This window comes from Heteronotia binoei, chromosome 3 (assembly GCF_032191835.1).
Source record: "Heteronotia binoei isolate CCM8104 ecotype False Entrance Well chromosome 3, APGP_CSIRO_Hbin_v1, whole genome shotgun sequence".
Lineage (NCBI taxonomy): Eukaryota > Metazoa > Chordata > Lepidosauria > Squamata > Gekkonidae > Heteronotia > Heteronotia binoei.
This window is the reverse complement of record NC_083225.1, coordinates 187,358,595-187,376,572: the sequence shown is the minus strand read 5'-3', so window position 1 is coordinate 187,376,572 and position 17,978 is coordinate 187,358,595. Positions and strand designations below refer to the sequence as shown.

The window sequence follows — 17,978 nt, the reverse complement described above, 5'->3', positions numbered from 1 at the left end:
GCCTCTCTTAAGCACCACACCAAACTGGCACTACACTAAATTTATTCAGCTGAATTTGAAACTGTGACCGATTCCCCACTAGCCTTATGCTGGTCTCAAGCTTCTCTTCTCCGTGGGGCTTCTGTCGGATTTCACACTATCTGTCCTGGGGCTGCAACTCGTTTTGCCTTTTCAGCGTGGCAAAGAGAAACCGGTTTTTACAGGATCTTGTTTGCTGTGCAAGAGAGGCGAGTGAGTTTCAGCCCTGGGGCAGCTAGTGCGAAATCCGACAGAAGCCCCACGGAGAAGAGGAGAATGAGAACAGAATAAGGCTAGTGGGGAATCGGTCTCTGTCTTTTAAATTCAGAGCCATATGCAGAAGCAGCAAACCTCTGAGTCCCAGGGCTAGATAGGCAGCATCAGAGGAAATCCTTGGTGTCTAAGCCTTATTTGTTTGACCCTCTGCTGTCTGGGACTGTGTTCTGGCAGGACGGAGCCCTGGTCTGATCCAGAAGGCTGATGATTTGGAGGCAAGACATGAAATTTTGTGTGGTAATCAAGTCGTCAGGCCAAACTGTGTTGTAGAAAAAAACCAGGAAGCGGAAGAATGACCTTGTTTCATGGAAGAGGGAGGAGGAAGAAGGGAGTTAAGTCCATGGCAGTGCTTTTGATGGCTTGGTGTTAAGAACAAAAGAGAAGCCATGTTGGATCAGGCCAATGGCCCATCCAGTCCAACACTCTGTACACACAGCGGCCAAAAAAACCCAGGCGCCATCAGGAGGTCCATCAGTGGGGCCAGGACACTAGAAGGCCTCCCACTGCGCCCCCCCACCCACCAGCACCAAGAATATAGAGCAACGCTTGCCCCAGACATACGAACATAAGAGAAGCCATGTTGGATCAGGCCAGTGACCCATTCAGTCCTACACTCTGTGTCACACAGTGGCAAAAAAACCCCCGGTGCCATCAGGAGGTCCATCAGTGGGGCCAGGACACTAGAAGCCCTCCCACTGTGCCTGCCCCCCGGTACCAAGAATACAGAGCATCACTTGCCCCAGGCAGAGAGTTCCAACAATATGCTGTGGCCAATTGTGTTGCTTACAAACAGAGAAGAAGAAGAAGATATTGGATTGCCATTCCAGCAGCTGCAAGTAGAGGAGTGGGGAATCATACCCAGTTCTCCCAGATAAGAGTCCACACTCTTAACCACTACACCAAAGATTAACTAAACAAGTCTGGGTTTTCAAGGCAAGAGATGAACAGAGGTGGTTTCCATTGCCTGCTTCTGCATAGCAACCCTAGACTTCCTTGGTGGTCTCCCATCCAAGTACTAACCAGGGCCAACCCTGTTTAGCTTCCCAGCTCTGACGGGAGTGGTCTAGACTAGGTCAAAGAGGAACTCCAGAGGCTACATTAATTTGGGCGCCCCACTGCATCTCAAGTGGTGAAAGTGTCACAGAAAGAGGAAGGAGACCAGGTCCTATTAAAGACTGCTCCAAACTTCCCACGGCTCAGGAAGAAATGGTGGGTGGAAATAGTTTTAAGTAAAACAAGCTGTTTGGATCTGTTCCGAACGTGTCTGATTTTTCGGGAAAATGCGCTTTCTAGTTGTTAGGGAATTCGGTTAGGCCAGGAGGAGGGGGAAAACATAAATTCCTTGGGAAGTCATAAAGTAGATGGTGTAAAACAACAACACTGTGTTTCTTGGCTTGAAATACACAGAATATCATCCCCTTTCTTAGGCTACTGCAAGGAAGATGTTAAAATGTCTTCTTGGCCACTAATGAAAGGACGGAGAAGTTATACACTTGGCTTTCTACGACTCCCCTTTTATGTTTCTATTTCAACTGGGACTGCGGTTGCCAAGTCGTCTTTCGAAAGGGACTGGAAATCGCAGCCCCCATCGTGAGATCGCCCTGCGGCCTCTGGGGCTGAACCTCTTGTAGACCTCCTCCAAATCTGGTTCCAATCCAGTCGGAACTCACAAACTTCTGTGTACTTAGCTGCCAACGGCCCATAGCAGACACCAATAAATCCGACTTGTTTTATTATTGTTGCGCTTTGTTTACTGAGAGTAAGCCTACTTGCGGTTTCTCCTCTCTTTGCCAGAATCGCTAACTATTGTTATGGTCCAACGATGGTGGCATCACATAATTATTTGCATGGGCATAACAGCTGTCACAGATCAAATGTGCTGAACTTGGGGTACAAGAACTTACTGATGGTTGCCAGCCCAAGAGAGATCCAGCTTCAAGAGGGGATTGGATAAATACATGGGGCAGAGGTCCATCAGTGGCTATTAACCACAGCGTATCGTTGGAACTCTGTCTGAGGCAGTGATGCTCTATATTCTTGGTGCCTGGGGGGGGGCACAGTGTGAGAGCTTCTAGTGTCCTGGTCCCACTGGTGGACCTCCTGATGGCACCTGCTTTTTTTGGCTGCTGTGTGTCACAGAGTGTTGGACTGGATGGGCCGTTGGTCTGATCCAACATGGCTTCTCTCATGTTCGTATGTCTGGGGCAGTGATGCTCTGTCTTCTTGGTGCTGGGGGGAGCACAGTGGGAGGGCTTCTAGCGTCCTGGCCTCACTGATGGACCCCCTGATTGCACCTGGTTTCTTTGGCCACTGTGTGACACAGAGTGTTGGACTGAATGGGCCATTGGCCTGAACCAACATGGCTTCTCTTATGTTCTTATGTGACACAGAGTGTTGGACTGGATGGGCCATTGGCCTGATCCAACATGGCTTCTCTTATGTTCTTATGTGACACAGAGTGTTGGACTGGATGGGCCACTGGCCTGATCCAACATGGCTTCTCTTATGTTCTTATGTGACACAGAGTGTTGGACTGGATGGGCCATTGGCCTGATCCAACATGGCTTCTCTTATGTTCTTATGTGACACAGAGTGTTGGACTGAATGGGCCATTGGCCTGAACCAACATGGCTTCTCTTATGTTCTTATGTGACCCAGAGTGTTGGACTGGATGGGCCATTGGCCTGATCCAACATGGCTTCTCTTATGTTCTTATGTGACACAGAGTGTTGGACTGAATGGGCCATTGGCCTGATCCAACATGGCTTCTCTTATGTTCTTATGTGACACAGAGTGTTGGACTGAATGGGCCACTGGCCTGATCTCACATGGCTTCTCTGATGTTCTTATGTTCAGCTGTCCTCAACTAGGGCCAGAATGTTTAGGACCCTGGCCCCCTCCTGTTGGAACTCTCTCGCCTGGAGAACATCCATGCCTGTGGGACATGTAAGGCAAAGGTGTTCCGCCAGGCATTTGGTTGAGGACAGTGATGGTACAGAGTACTATCAGGCACTCTCATGCCGCACTACCACCTGGAAACCCCACCAGAGGTTCAGAAATTGAAAGTTTTGGTCATCCTGTAGTAAAGATCTCAGCCTGAGACCCAGAAGAGTAGGGCTAAGGCTCAGTGGCAGAGCATTTTGAGGTTGTGGTAGATCACTCACTGAAAATGTCGAGACAGTATGTGGAAATTATTAGGAAAAGAACTGAAAACAAATCAACCAGTATCCTAATGCCCATGTATAAATCGATGGTGTGGCCTCATTTGGAATACTGTGTACAATTCTGGTTACTGCACCTCAAAGAAGATATTATAGCATTGGAAAAAGTCCATAAAAAGGACAACTAGAATGATTAAAGGGTTGGAACACTTTCCCTATGGAGAAAGGTGAAAGCACTTGGGGCTTTTTAGCTTGGAGAAACGTTGACTGAGGGGTGACATGACAGAGGTTTACAAGATTATGCATGGGATAGAGAAGGTAAAGAAAGAAGTCCTTTTCTCCCTTTCTCACAATACAAGAACTCATGGGTACTCGATTAAATTGCTGAGCAGTAGGGTTAGAACGGATAAAAGGAAGTACTTCTTCACACAAAGGGTGATTTACACATGGAATTCACTGCCACAGGAGGTGGTGGAGGCTGCAAGCATAGACAGCTTCAAGAGGGAACTGGATAAACATATGGAGCAGAGGTCCACCGGTTGCTATTAGCCACAGCGTATAGATGGAACTCTCTGTCTGGGGCAAGTGATGCTCTGTCTTCTTGGTGCTTGGGGGAGCACACTGGGAGGGCTTTTAGAGTTCTGGCCCTGCTGGTGGACCTCCTGATAGCACCTGGTTTTTTTGGCCACTGTGTGACACAGAGTGTTGGACTGGATGGGCCACTGGCCTGATTCAACATGGCTTCTCTTTTGCTCTTATGTTCTCTTAAGCAGAAGTTCCCAGGTTCAATCCCCAGCATCTCCAACTGAAAGGACAAGAAAGTAAGTGACAGGAAAGATCTCAGCCCGAGACCCTGAAGAGCAGCTGCCAGTCTGAGGAGACAATAGTGACCTTGATGGACCAATGGACTGATTCAGTATAAGGCAGCTTCATGTGTGTTCATGTTGTTTCCCTGTTCAGAAAACCCCTCCGACAGGCTGCCTGTCTTCATCTCCCCCCGCCCAATCTGAAGAAATGGCACAGAGAAAGAGTTAACCCAACACCAATAGAGCTACACTGCGATTCGTATTACCTAGTAGAGATTGGCTATACTAGCATTTGTGGATAAGGCAGTGGAATGAAATACAAGGCTCAGTGTCTACAGACGTTGCCAAGGTTTCAAGAGAGAGAATACGGCAAAACTTGATAGTCTGATGGAGCTAAGGCTTCCACCTCCAGGTGAGGAAATACCTGGTTATTTTAGGGGGTGGAGCTCAGGGAGGATGGGTTTTGGGGAGGGACTTCGGTGGGGTACAGTGCCATAGAGTTCATCTTCCAGTGGCAATTTTCTCCAAGCGAACTGATCTCTGTTGCCTGGATAACACCTGCAATCCCAGGAGATCTCCAGCCACTACCATCTGGAGGTTGGCAACCAAAGATGGAGTACAGGGAAATCAGGGACTTGTAACGGCCTGCTTTGGAGGTTATATGGCCAGGGACCTACAGGACCGCCTTTCCCCATATAAGCCCAGAGAGCACAAAGATCAAGTTCTCAAAATCTCCTTGTGATCCTCGGGCCAAAAGACACTCGGCTGGCTACCACCAGCGCTAGAGCCTTTTCGGTAGCAGCCCCCGCCCTGTGGAACGCTCTCCCTGAAAATTTCAGGGCCCTGCAGGATTTGCCACAATTCCACAGGGCCTGTAAAACAGAACGGTTTAAATTGGCCTTTAATAACGAAAGGGAAGCGGCCACGCCAACACAGCATGGATATCTAAACCCACCCCAGTATAATCATAGAGCGCCTAACAATATTCAACAACATTGTTGTATGCGAACTAATAATACTGATGCCATCTTGGATTTCAAGATTGTAACTGTAACTGTATTTATGTATGATATTTATTTTAAATGTATTTTAATGAGTTCGTTGTATTCTGTGTTAGCACTATGTATTTTAACTGTTGTTAGCCTCCCCGAGAGCCCAATTGGGGAGGGCAGGATATAAATATAATAAAATAAATTATCACAGAATAATAATCTGGCTTTCTAACAAACCAGGGGAATTTTGCTGCCGTTAGAGTGAGAGCGACGGCGGGAGAGAAAACTGATACAGAAGACACTTTGATGAATTGCTCCGGCGCACAAAATGTAAAGACCTCGCCTTCTTCAAAATACCAACAACTCTGCATTATTCATGAGCACACAGGAAAACAGCAAACGCTCAAAAATGAATGCCCACATTGGAACGAGTGTTTATGATGATAAAACAAGTTGCGGAGCTAAATACCAAACGCCGGGGACGTCTCTCCGAATCACCGTCACGAGCAGACAACAAGCGCTCTTCCGCCGCTTGATCGTTCTCTTATTGATTTCCTGCCACTAACCCTGGCTGTTTGCTTGGGGGTCTTTAAGCCGTTTTTCACCATTCATCATTATAGGTTCAGCACAAGATATGCTGTGGGCATCACACCTTGGCGAGTGACACCCAGGAGCCTATTCCCCTCTGTCAGGAGAGGCAGAAGGCCGTAGAACGGGGAAGGACGGTGGCTCACTGGTAGAGCATCTGTTCGGTAAGCAGAAGGTCCCAGGTTCAATCCCTGGCATCTCCAACTTAAAAAAAGAGGCCGAGGCAAATAGGCATAAAAAACCTCAGCTTGAGACCCTGGAGAGCCGCTGTCAGTCTGAGTAGACGATACTTACTTTAATGGACTGAAGGTCTGATTCCGTATAAGACAGCTTCATATGTTCAACTGTGAAAGAGGATGGCTAAAAACGCTTGACATCCTTGGGTCAAAAATCAGCGGAACCACAAAAGGCCACAGGCTTTAAAGCGGGTTAGACAATTCCATAGAGGGTAGAACTATCAGTGGCCACCAGGGGTGGAATTCTAGCAGGAGCTCCTTTGCATATCAGGCCACACACCCCTGATGCAGCCAATCCTCCAAGAGCTTACAAGGCTATTTTTTGTAAGCTCTTGGAGGACTGGCTACATCAGGGGTGTGTGGCCTAATAGGCAAAGGAGCTCCTGCCAGAATTCCACCCTGGTGGCTACCAGCCATGGTGACTAAAGGGAGACTCCAGATACAGAGGTAGTGAACCTGTGATAACAGTGCCAGGTTGGAACATCAGAAGGCCTCAGCCTCTGTGGCCTGTTGGTGGACCTCCAGAGGAAGTAGTTGACCACTGTGTGTGACAGGATGTTGGGACCACTGGTCTGATTCACTGGTCTTCTGACGTTATTATCAGAGGAAGGCCTTGGCCTCTATGCCCTGTTATTGGCCGTCCAGAGAGACTGGTTGGCCACTGCGTGAGATGGGATGCTGGACTAGATGAACCACTGGTCTGATCCAGCAAGGGTCTTCTGATGTTCTTATCAGGGGAAGGCCTCGGCCTCTCTTCCCTGTTGTTGGGCCTCCAGAGGAAATGACTGGCCACTGTGAGACACCTGATGCCTGACTAGGGGGACAACTGGTCTGATCCAGCAGGACTCTTCTTACTTTCTTAATTTCAGACAGTATAAGGATAAGGCTGTTTTGGGTCTTCTCCAAAACACGGACTTAGTTCATGTGGTGAGAGTCTCTGGATATGAGTTACACAGTTCAACCAAGGGGTCTCTTGGCTCAACCTAAAGAAAGCTGATTCTGTAGTCTGCAAATTATGCATGTATTTGCTTGTAGTGCATAAATTATTCTGATTCTGTTAGCTGAGGGAGGATCGAAGAACAAGACAAGGGACAGAACTTCTGGTCCACTGGAAGTCCTGCTTTCCTTCTAGCCTTCTTAGTTTTCACACCTCTTAGTATTCATACTTAATATTCGCAGCGGCCTTTCAAACCTACCACTTCAGTCCGAAGGGAAAAGATCTTAGCATCTTGAAATCCAGGGCTTTTTTTGTAGCAGGAACTCCTTTGCATGTTAGGCCACAAATCTCGGATGTTGCCAGTTCTCCTGGAGCTTACAGTAGGCCCTGTACTAAGAGCCCTGTAAGCTCTTGGTGGATTGGCTACACCCGGGGTGTGTGGCCTAGTATGCAAAGGAGTTCCTGCTACAAAAAAGCCCTGCTGAAATCTGTACCCCATACCAAGTCCTGCACTTATATGTTATTCCAAACATATAGCCACGAAGCCTACAAACAAAGGGCTCCAAACAATTTTATCTTTTGCATTTTTGTCCTTTTCTTCCTCTCCCCAAGGAATACGGGGTGAGCACGTGATCCTCCCTGTTCTCCAATTTATCCTCAAAACAACCTTGCAAGGTAGGTTATGCTGAGATGGTGACATGAACCGATCTACAGTGCCATCTTTAGTAGAGTTACTTGCTTCTAAGTCCTCTAAAGTAAACAGGCTTAGGCTGGCATCACTAAGATGCTGCTGCCAGTTTGGTGTAGTGGTTAAGTGTGTGGATTCTTATCTGGGAGAACTGAGTTCGATTCCCCACTCCTCCACTTGCAGTTTCTGGAATAGCCTTGGGTCAACCATAGCTCTCGCAGAGCTGTCCTTGAAAGGGCAGCTGCTGTGAGAGCCCTCTCAACTCCACCCACCTCAGAGGGGGTCTGTTGTGGGGGGAGAAGATAAAGGAGATTGTAAGCCACTCTGAGTCTCTGATTCAGAGAGAAGGGCAGGGTATAAATCTGCAGTCTTCTTCTTCTGTTGTGGGGGGAGGAGATATAGGAGATTGTAAGCCGCTCTGAGTCTCTGATTCAGAGAGAAGGGCAGGGTATAAATCTGTAGTCTTCTTCTTCTGTTGTGGGGGGGAGGAGATATAGGAGATTGTAAGCCACTCTGAGTCTCTGATTCAGAGAGAAGGGCAGGGTATAAATCTGCAGTCTTCTTCTTCTGTTGTGGGGGGAGGAGATATAGGAGATTGTAAGCCACTCTGATTCAGAGAGAAGGGCGGGGTATAAATCTGTGGTCTTCTTCTTCTTGTTATTATTAAAGAATACAAAATGCCCGTAGGAAAAATACAAATCTCTTGGAAGCTACCAATTATACAGCAATGCGCATCTACTATTAAACAGTGCAAACATAAATATCAGTACTAATGATACGGAATCTACAGCATACGGCAATCATTCTTTTACAATGCACACACTTCAGAAATCCAAACAAACTAAAGTCCATTCAGAACTACATAATCCATTCCCAGCTGAGTGCCTGGTACTTTTTTTGCTGATGCCAGTCAGCGTTATGGCAGAGAGGGATTTGAGCTAACAGTTGCAGTCTAACTCTCTAATCACCGCTCAACACTGCCATTTGGATGAGAACTGAGAAAAACGGTTAGAGGCAATATCGTTTTGTGACCTTTCTCCCTTGAATTTCGCAGGCTGCGCTCAGTTGGACTTCACAAGATACAAAGCATCCTGTTCCTCGCTTATACTCCTTAGGAAGTCATTTACTTATCCTAATTTGGTTTTGGGTAAGGTTGCCGGGTCCAATTCAAGAAATATCTGGGGACTTTAGGGGTGGAGCCAGGAGACTTTGGGGGCGGAACCAGGAACAAGGGTGTGACAAGCATAATTAAACTCTGACAGGAGTTCCGGCCATCACATTTAAAGGAACTGCCCACCTTTTGAATGCCTTCTCTCCATTGGAAATAAAGAAGGATAGGGGCACCTTCTTTTGCGGCTCATAGAATTGGAAGCCCTGGTCCAATCTTTTTGAAACTTGGAGGGTGTTTTGAAGAGAGGCACCAGATGCTATGCTGAAAATTTGGTGCCTCTATCTCAAAAAACAGCTCCAACTGCAGCCCCAGATAACCGCAGATCAATTCTCCATTATACCCTACGGGAATCGGTCTCCGTAGGGAATAATGGAGTGTCCAGCAGACATTTCCCTCCCCTCCCCCCGCTTTCTGATGACCCCGAAGCAGGGGAAGGGCCTCCAAACTTGAGGATCCCCAGCCCCGAACTGGGGACTGGCAAACCTACTTGAATTTCCCAGGCTGTATTCAGCTTGACTTTGCGAGATACAAGCAAAACCAAGTAAGAACCGCAGTTTGAAATTGTTGGTAAACGATGGAATCACGAACATCTGTTGGCTATGGAAGCTCCGGTCTATATTCATTCGAGTAGACATAGTGCAAACACTCTGCAGCTGGGATTGCTTCTCCCTGCACTACGTCTACTCGAACGAACATAGACTGGAGCTTCCATAGCCAACAGATATTCATCATTGTGATGGCTGCAGGTGGAGCCCAAAAGCTGAAGAAGGCATCTTCACCGAAACCGGTCCTGAGCTTCTTGATTTGGCTGCAGCGTTTGTTCCTTTGTTATTCTTCAATGATCCACTTCAGGATAATTTCGGAATAGCACTCGGACTGTGCACGGATATTGTTTATGGACATTATTTGTTTAATCTTATGGGCAGTGCCGATTTGTCAGCTCCATTTATTTTCTTTATTGCAATATACTAGAGCAGGGGTGGCCAAACTGTGGCTCGGGAGCCACATGTGGCTCTTTCATACATACTGTGCGGCTCTCAAAGCCCCCACCACCTTATTGCCTGGTTAGGAAAAGGCATTTCTCTCTTTAAATCACTTCTCCAAGCCAAGCTAGCCAACGGCTCAGAGAATGCATTCAAAGATAAAGTTGGTTTCTTTCCACCTTTAGGAGAGCCAGTTTGGTGTAGTGGTTAAGTGTGCGGACTCTTATCTGGGAAAACCAGGTTTGATTCCCCACTCCTCCACTTGCACCTGCTGGAATGGCCTTGGGTCAGCCATAGCTCTGGCAGAGGTTGTCCTTGAAAGGGCAGCTGCTGTGAGAGCCCTCTCAGCCCCACCTGCTTCTGTTGTGGGGGAGGAAGGTAGAGGAGATTGTGAGCCACTCTAAGACTCTTTGGAGTGGAGGGCGGGATATAAATCCAATATCCTTCTCCCTTCTCTGCCTCCTCCTTCCCCCTCATTTATTTGCCTGCCTTCTTTCCTTCCTGTCTTGTGGCTCTCCAACATCTGATGTTCATGTCTTGTGGCTCTCAAACACCTGACCTTTATTCTATGTGGCTCCTTCATTAAGCAAGTTTGGCAATCAGTGAGATATGCCAATAAACAAAGAAGAAAGGAGTGGACTAGAGGTTGGGTACAGAAATTGTTATTCTAATTGTTCCTTATTATTATATTATTGGGACCAATTTGTCATGCAGAAGATTACAACAGTCGTGGATCATGCTAACTCTGGTTCGACGGCCTCCATGACGGATTTGTTTCTACATGGATTCCTGTATTGGACTTTATGTCACAGCATGAACTTCTCCTTTCAAACCGGACATATCACTCTTGGCTACATTTTAAAATTAATTTGATTTAATTTCTCTTTTTTATCTACTTATCTTTCTTAATAATATATTCCTTCCTCTTTGTTTCTTTTTCTTTTGTCTTAGGTATCTCCACTCTTGAGCACATGGTTATATATTTCTGGCTTATTTTATGCCTTACGTCAGGGGTGGCCAACGGTAGCTCTCCAGATGTTTTTTACCTACAACTCCCATCAGCCCCAGCCATCTGGAGAGCTCCCGTTGGCCACCCCTGCCCTACGTTATCACATTTTGACCACTGGAACATTATAGGTTGCTGCATCTTGGTCTACATCAGTTTGGTGTAGTGGTTAAGTGTGCGGACTCCTATCTGAGAGAACTGGGTTTGATTCCCCACTCCTCCCCTTGCACCTGCTGGAATGGCCTTGGGTCAGCCATAGCTCTGGCAGAGGTTGTCCTTGAAAGGGCAGCTGCTGGGAGAGCCCTCTCAGCCCCACCCACCTCACAGGGTGTCTGTTGTGGGGGAGGAAGGTAAAGGAGATTATGAGCCGCTCTGAGACTCTTCGGAGTGGAGGGCAGGATATAAATCCAATATCTTCATCTACCTCACAGGGTGTCTGTTGTGGGGGGGGGGGAAGGGAAAGGAGATTGTGAGCTGCTCTGAGACTCTTTGGAGTGGAGGGCGGGATATAAATCCAATATCTTCATCTACCTCACAGGGTGTCTGTTGTGGGGGGGAAGGGAAAGGAGATTGTGAGCCGCTCTGAGACTCTTCGGAGTGGAGGGCGGGATATAAATCCAGAATCTTCATCTACCTCACAGGGTGTCTGCTGTGGTGTCTGTTGTGGGGGAGGAAGGGAAAGGAGATTGTGAGCCGCTCTGAGACTCTTCGGAGTGGAGGGCGGGATATAAATCCAATATCTTCATCTACCTCACAGGGTGTCTGTTGTGGGGGAGGGAGGTAAAGGGGATTGTGAGCCGCTCTGAGACTCTTTGGAGTGGAGGGCGGGATATAAATCCAATATCATCATCTTCTTCTTCTATGTTAACACTATTTCTATTATCACTCAAGGTTATTATAATGTACCAAGACTGGAGACGTCGGTAGGGCAACATACTTTAATGCAGGTACATTATACACGAGAGAGAGAACATGTGGGCCGGGTCCCGCTTATATACATCACCCGGAACAACCTCTCAGACTGGCCAGCCCAATCCAGGCCAGTTGAGCTTCCCGCCTTAGCTGGTGATTGGCGGGGTATTCGCGCCCTGTGCGGAGTCGCCTGGGGACAGCCCCTGTCGCTTCCGCACCTGGCCGCGTGTGGCTGAGTTTAGGCTATTGCGTTATGGCATCTTCGCGATACACTACAGTTATCATATTTGCAAGTTTGTTTATTTGCTCTTTGTTGAGACACTCCTTTCTTCTTTGTTTATTGGCATATCTCACTGATTGCCTTTTGTTAAGCTTTATTCATTTGTCATGATGCATTTTGATTAAATAAAGTTTATTTTTAATTTAACAAAAAAATAATTATTGTCGCTTATTGACGCAGTATTATTGCGCTACGCAGTTCTGCAAGAAACAAAGCATCCTGTTCCTCGCTATACTCAGGGAGTCGCTCGCTTGTCCTAATTCGGTTTAGGGCAGGGCGGGATTTCCCAACTGCGTATCCCTCCGCTTTGACCTTGCACGTGAGTGGGGTTGGCGAGGTTCCAAAGAGGCGCACTTACCCTTCGCTGAACGGGTTCTCTCCAGGAATGACGTGCGTACTGTCCTTGCCCACGAGAAACTTGACGCGGTCGTAGAAGGAGTGAAGGTTCTGCTGGGAGACGGAGAGCGGAGTCTCTTGGATGATCTCCAGGGGATCTGAAGAGCCATGGCAGAGGGAGTTGGCCTGGCACAGGAGTTGCAGGCAGCAATCGGGATCCATACAATCCACCAAGCCGTCTGGGGACAGGACAGAAAGAGATTAAAGAAAGAAAGAGAGAGAGGGGAGGGAGGGAAGTTTGATTTTTAAATTTAATTCAGATTTATACCCTGCCCTATCGCTCAGGCCGGCTCACAATAAAACAAGAGTTAAAAACAATACCATAAAAACAGATATTACAAAACAGGAGCAGCACAGTAAACAGTCTTACAGACATAGGCAGTAAAGGGCATGCGGCTGATGGCTAGCAGCATAAGAGCCAGTTTGGTGTAGCGGTTAAGTGTGCAGACTCTTATCTGGGAGAACCAGGTTTGATTCCCCACTCCTCCACTTGCAGCTGCTGGAATGGCCTTGGGTCAGCCAGAGCTCTCTTATCTGGGAGAACCGGGTTTGATTCCCCACTCCTCCACTTGCAGCTGCTGGAATGGCCTTGGGTCAGCCAGAGCTCTCTTATCTGGGAGAACCGGGTTTGATTCCCCACTCCTCCACTTGCAGCTGCTGGAATGGCCTTGGGTCAGCCAGAGCTCTGGCAGAGGTTGACCTTGAAAGGGCAGCTGCTGTGAGAGCCCTCTCAGCCCCACCCACCTCACAGGGTGTCTGTTGGGGAGTGGGGAGAGAAGATATAGGAGACTGTAAGCCGCTCTGAGTCTCTGATTCAGACAGAAGGGGTGGAGGGTATAAATCTGCAGTCTTCTTCTTCCTTTGCATATTAGGCCACACCCCCTGATGTAGCCAATCCTCCAAGAGCTTAAAAAAAGGAGCCTTGTAAGCTCTTGGAGGATTGGTGACAAACAACAAACATTTCTTTTAAAAAATCTCTCAGGCGCATAAGACCAGTCAGAGAAGCAGCTGAGCCTTTGGGCGACAAAGGAAACGAGCTGCTCAAAGAAGACAGGGAGATGGCAGGGAAGCTCAGCAAACTTTTTCTTCTGTGTTGAATGCGGGAAACGCGGGACACGGACATTCGCTATTTCCAAGAAGAGAACCTGAAGAACTGAGTCAAACTGAGGTGACGAGAAATTAAATTCTATGCCTACTGGAGAAATTCATTAACTAGCAGGGGTGGAATTCTCGCAGGAGCTCTTTTGCATATTAGGCCACGCACCCCTGATGTAGCCAATCCTCCAAGAGCAGAACCCCTAGGGCCGGGTCTGCATGCTCAGACAAGGCCTCAAGGAATTTGTCTTCATTGAACTGGGCAGGTGTATTTCAGGAGTCAACCACCAGAGGAGCATCTGTTACGAGGCAGGCGTGCTGCAGAACAAACCTCGCACCTCGTATTTCTTCCTGTCCCTGCACTGCTTTATTTTACTTTTGCCTTTATCCCGATCAGGTGTAAGTATGACAAGGGGTCTTTGCCACTGACATCTTTAGGGCTCTTAAAGTCTCAAGAAAATGGATCTGGGATTCACTTCCTCGGCTCCCCTCGACTTTTAATGGGTGTTACAGGATTACGCGCCCTTCATCTCGGGGAAATTTAGGAGCTGCTTGTGTCCTGAAGCATCCAGAAAGAGAGAAATAAAGGCAGACTTAAAAATTTCATGTCTCTAAGCAGGAACAGGCGACAACATCCATCTTCCCTCCACCACCACCCCTCCCCGGCACACTTTGATTTTCTTTCCCTCCTTTCTCTCCCCACAAAATCAGATACCGCTGTGGCACCATACAGAAGAAATAAATTATGCTGGATTAAATGGCACCTTCCTAATTCTCTGTGATCACTTCAGTTATTTTGCTTGATGTCAAAAGAATAAAACTACACTTATAAATAAGTCTCTCCTAATAAGTGGAGTTCTATGCATCCATCCATCCATCCATCCATTCATCCCCTGCCTGCCTACCTGTCTGTCTATCTGCCTGCCTGCCTGCCTATCTGTCTGTCTGTCTGTCTCTATCATCTATCCGTTTGTCTGTCTGTCGATCTATCTATCTTGCAATGAAGAATCCTATTGTATTTGGTGGATCACCAATTCAGTTATGAACCTTCCCATTTGCCGAGATCAGAGAACCTTCCGGAGATTCCCAGCAGAGGTGAGGTGTATTGTGATTAGATCGATGGTCCCTTTGGGTTGTGGGGTCAACTGCTGGACTGTCCTCCTCCTATTGTCATTTGCCTGCTAATGTCATTCACAGCAACCAAACCCAACAACTCAGTCTGGTGTTAATATTGCATTGAATAAACTACACACAAGCGGTTGTTAAAAAAAATCTTTATTTAACATACTGGTGTTATTAAGTTATAGAGCTGTTTGGTTTGGTTGCTATATATGTTATTTTCTGTGACTCCCCTAATTTGCTAATATAATTCAGCATCTGAAATCACTTCACTCTCCAATATATAGGGCAGATGGACTCATGTTCTAGTTCAGGGATGTCGAACTCATTTGTTAAGAGGGCCAAATCTGACATAAATGAGACCTTGTCGGGCCAGGCCATGTGTGTACCTATTTAAGAAGAAGAAGATATTGGATTTATATCCCCCCCTCCACTCCAAAGAGTCTCAGAGCAGCTCACCATCTCCTTTACCTTCCTCCCCCACAACAGACACCCTGTGAGGTGGGTGGGGCTGGAGAGGGCTCTCACAACAGTTGCCCTTTCAAGGACACCCTCTGCCAGAGCTATAGCTGACCCAAGGCCATTCCAGCAGGTGCAAGTGGAGAAATGGGGAATCAAACCCGGTTCTCCGAGAGCTATGGCTGACCCAAGGCCATTCCAGCAGGTGCAAGTGGAGAAGTGGGGAATCAAACCCGGTTCTCCCAGATAAGAGAGCTATGGCTGACCCAAGGCCATTCCAGCAGCTGCAAGTGGAGAAATGGGGAAGCAAACCCGGTTCTCCCAGATAAGAGAGCTCTGGCTAACCCAAGGCCATTCCAGCAGGTGCAAGTGGAGGAGTGGGGAATCAAACCCGGTTCTCCCAGATAAGAGAGCTATGGCTGACCCAAGGCCATTCCAGCAGGTGCAAGTGGAGGAGTGGGGAATCAAACCCGGTTCTCCCAGTTAAGAGAGCTATGGCTGACCCAAGGCCATTCCAGCAGGTGCAAGTGGAGGAATGGGGAATTAAACCCGGTTCTCCCAGATAAGAGAGCTATGGCTGACCCAAGGCCATTCCAGCAGGTGCAAGTGGAGAAGTGGGGAATCAAACCCGGTTCTCCCAGATAAGAGAGCTATGGCTGACCCAAGGCCATTCCAGCAGCTGCAAGTGGAGGAGTGGGGGAATCAAACCCGGTTCTCCCAGATAAGAGAGCTCTGGCTGACCCAAGGCCATTCCAGCAGCTGCAAGTGGAGGAGTGGGGAATCAAACCCGGTTCTCCCAGATAAGAGTCCGCACACTTCACCACTACACCAAACTGGCTCTCCAGCTAAGGTTAAGTAGCAGAGTTATAAACTTTATTTAGAACACAAACACAATTAAAGATTTTTTTTTTTTGTAATTCTCCCAGATAAGAGTCCGCACGCCTAACCACTACACCGAACTGGCTCTCAAGTAAGTGAGTGTCCATAGGACTGCAGCCTTGGTTTTACGTCATGCTCTTTTTTTGGGATACTACCCCTTGCTAACATATCACCCAAGTATCTGAAGAAGTGCACATGCACACAAAAGCTTATACCCGGAATTAAACTTTGCTGGTCTTAGAGGCGCCAGAGGGCACAAACTTTGTTCTGTCACTTCAGACCAACATGGCTACCCTACCTGAATATATCATCCAGGTGTGTAGGCAGGTTTAGTGTGGAAAGCTCTGAATCAGCACACAGATACGTGAAATTCCCACCAGGTGCCATTGCAGTCATAAACAAATGCAAAATAATGTTTTACACATTTGGCGTTGGCCAATGCTATTGCCGCCTCGAGCCTGCGGTAAACAGAAAGGCTTGCAGCCCTATCTGGTCACTGCACCTCAAAAAGGATATTACGGCACTGGAAAAAGTCCAGGAAAGGGTAAGTAGAATGATTAAAGGTTTGGAACGCTTTCCCTATGAAGAAAGGTTAAAACGCTTGGGGCTCTCTAGCTTGGAGAAACGTCGACTGCGGGGTGACTTGATAGAGGTTTACAGGATTATGGGATGGAGAAAGTAGAGAAAGAAGTCCTTTTCTCCCTTTCTCACAATATAAGAACTCGTGGGCATTCAATGAAATTGCTGAGCAGTAGGGTTAGAACAGATAAAAGGAGGTACTTCTTCACCCAAAAGGTGATTAACATGTAGAATTCACTGCCACAGGATGTGGTGGTGGCCACAAGCATAGCCAGCTTCAAGAGGAGTTTGGATAAAAATAAGGAGCAGAGGTCCATCAGTGGCTATTAGCCACAGCATATTATTGGAACTGTCTGGGACAATGATGCTCTGTATTCTTGGGAGGGGGGCAAAGTGGAAGGGCTTCTAGCCCCACTTGTGAACCACCTTTTTTTTTGGCCACTGTGTGACACAGAGTGTTGGACTGGATGGGCCATTGGCCTGATCCAACATGGCTTCTCTTATGTTCTTATGTAACACAGAGTGTTGGACTGGGGCCATTGGCCTGATCCAACATGGCTTCTCTTATGTTCTTATGTGACACAGAGTGTTGGACTGGATGGGCTACTGGCCTGATCCAACATGGCTTCTCTTACGTGACACAGAGTGTTGGACTGGATGGGCCATTGGCCTGATCCAACATGGCTTCTCTTATGTTCTTAATGTTGACTCTCTTTGTTTTGGAGTCTGGGCAGCCTCTTCCAAAAAGGCAAATGCTCCTCATTTGAACTTTGTTGGAACTCTCTATTGTTGGAACTCTCTGTCAGAGGCAGTAATGCTCTGTATTCTTGGTGCTTGGGAGGGGCAACAGTGTGAGGGCTTTTAGTGCCCTGGCCCCACTGATGGACCTCCTGATAGTACCTGGGTTTTTTGGCCACTGTGTGCCACAGAATGTTGGACTGGATGGGCCTTTGGCCTGATCCAACATGGCTTCTCTGATGTTCTTATGTTCCTTGGGAAAAAAACAACCTCTCCCCGTTTTGTGTTCCAATTCACAGGCATGGAGAGTTACAGCTTGGATCCAAATATTTTACACATCTGGCTGTGGCCAACGCTATTGCTGCCTTGAGCCTGCGGTAAACAGAAAGGCTTGCAGCCGTATCTGGTTTCACGCGCGAGAAAGAAGAAAGTGGCCTTTGTTTTACAGCTTGTATTCTTTGCAGAGAGGGAAACGGAGCTGGGGGAGGGAGACGCTTCTCTCCTTCGGCCCCTACCCCGCCACATTTTATTTTTTTTTTGCAAGAGAAGTAATTTGGGCTAGTTAACACGCCAGATGTGCAAAACCATCTGAGGAATTCAATAAAACAAAACAAAAAATAAAATCCCGACCTCTGATCTTTTCGCAATGGAGAATCAAA

The 17,978-nt window shown here is 47.5% G+C and overlaps 1 protein-coding gene across 5 annotated transcripts in view; it reads right to left on the bottom strand.

Annotated features, from left to right (window-relative positions):
• Positions 1-17,978, bottom strand: part of TENM4 (teneurin transmembrane protein 4) — a 792,728-nt gene that overhangs the window by 112,776 nt on the left and 661,974 nt on the right. For all 5 annotated transcript variants that reach the window (XM_060235003.1, XM_060235004.1, XM_060235005.1 and 2 more), the window contains one exon: positions 12,413-12,629. In XM_060235003.1, the coding sequence (XP_060090986.1) occupies positions 12,413-12,629 (217 nt within the window). The remainder of the gene's footprint in view (positions 1-12,412; positions 12,630-17,978) is intronic.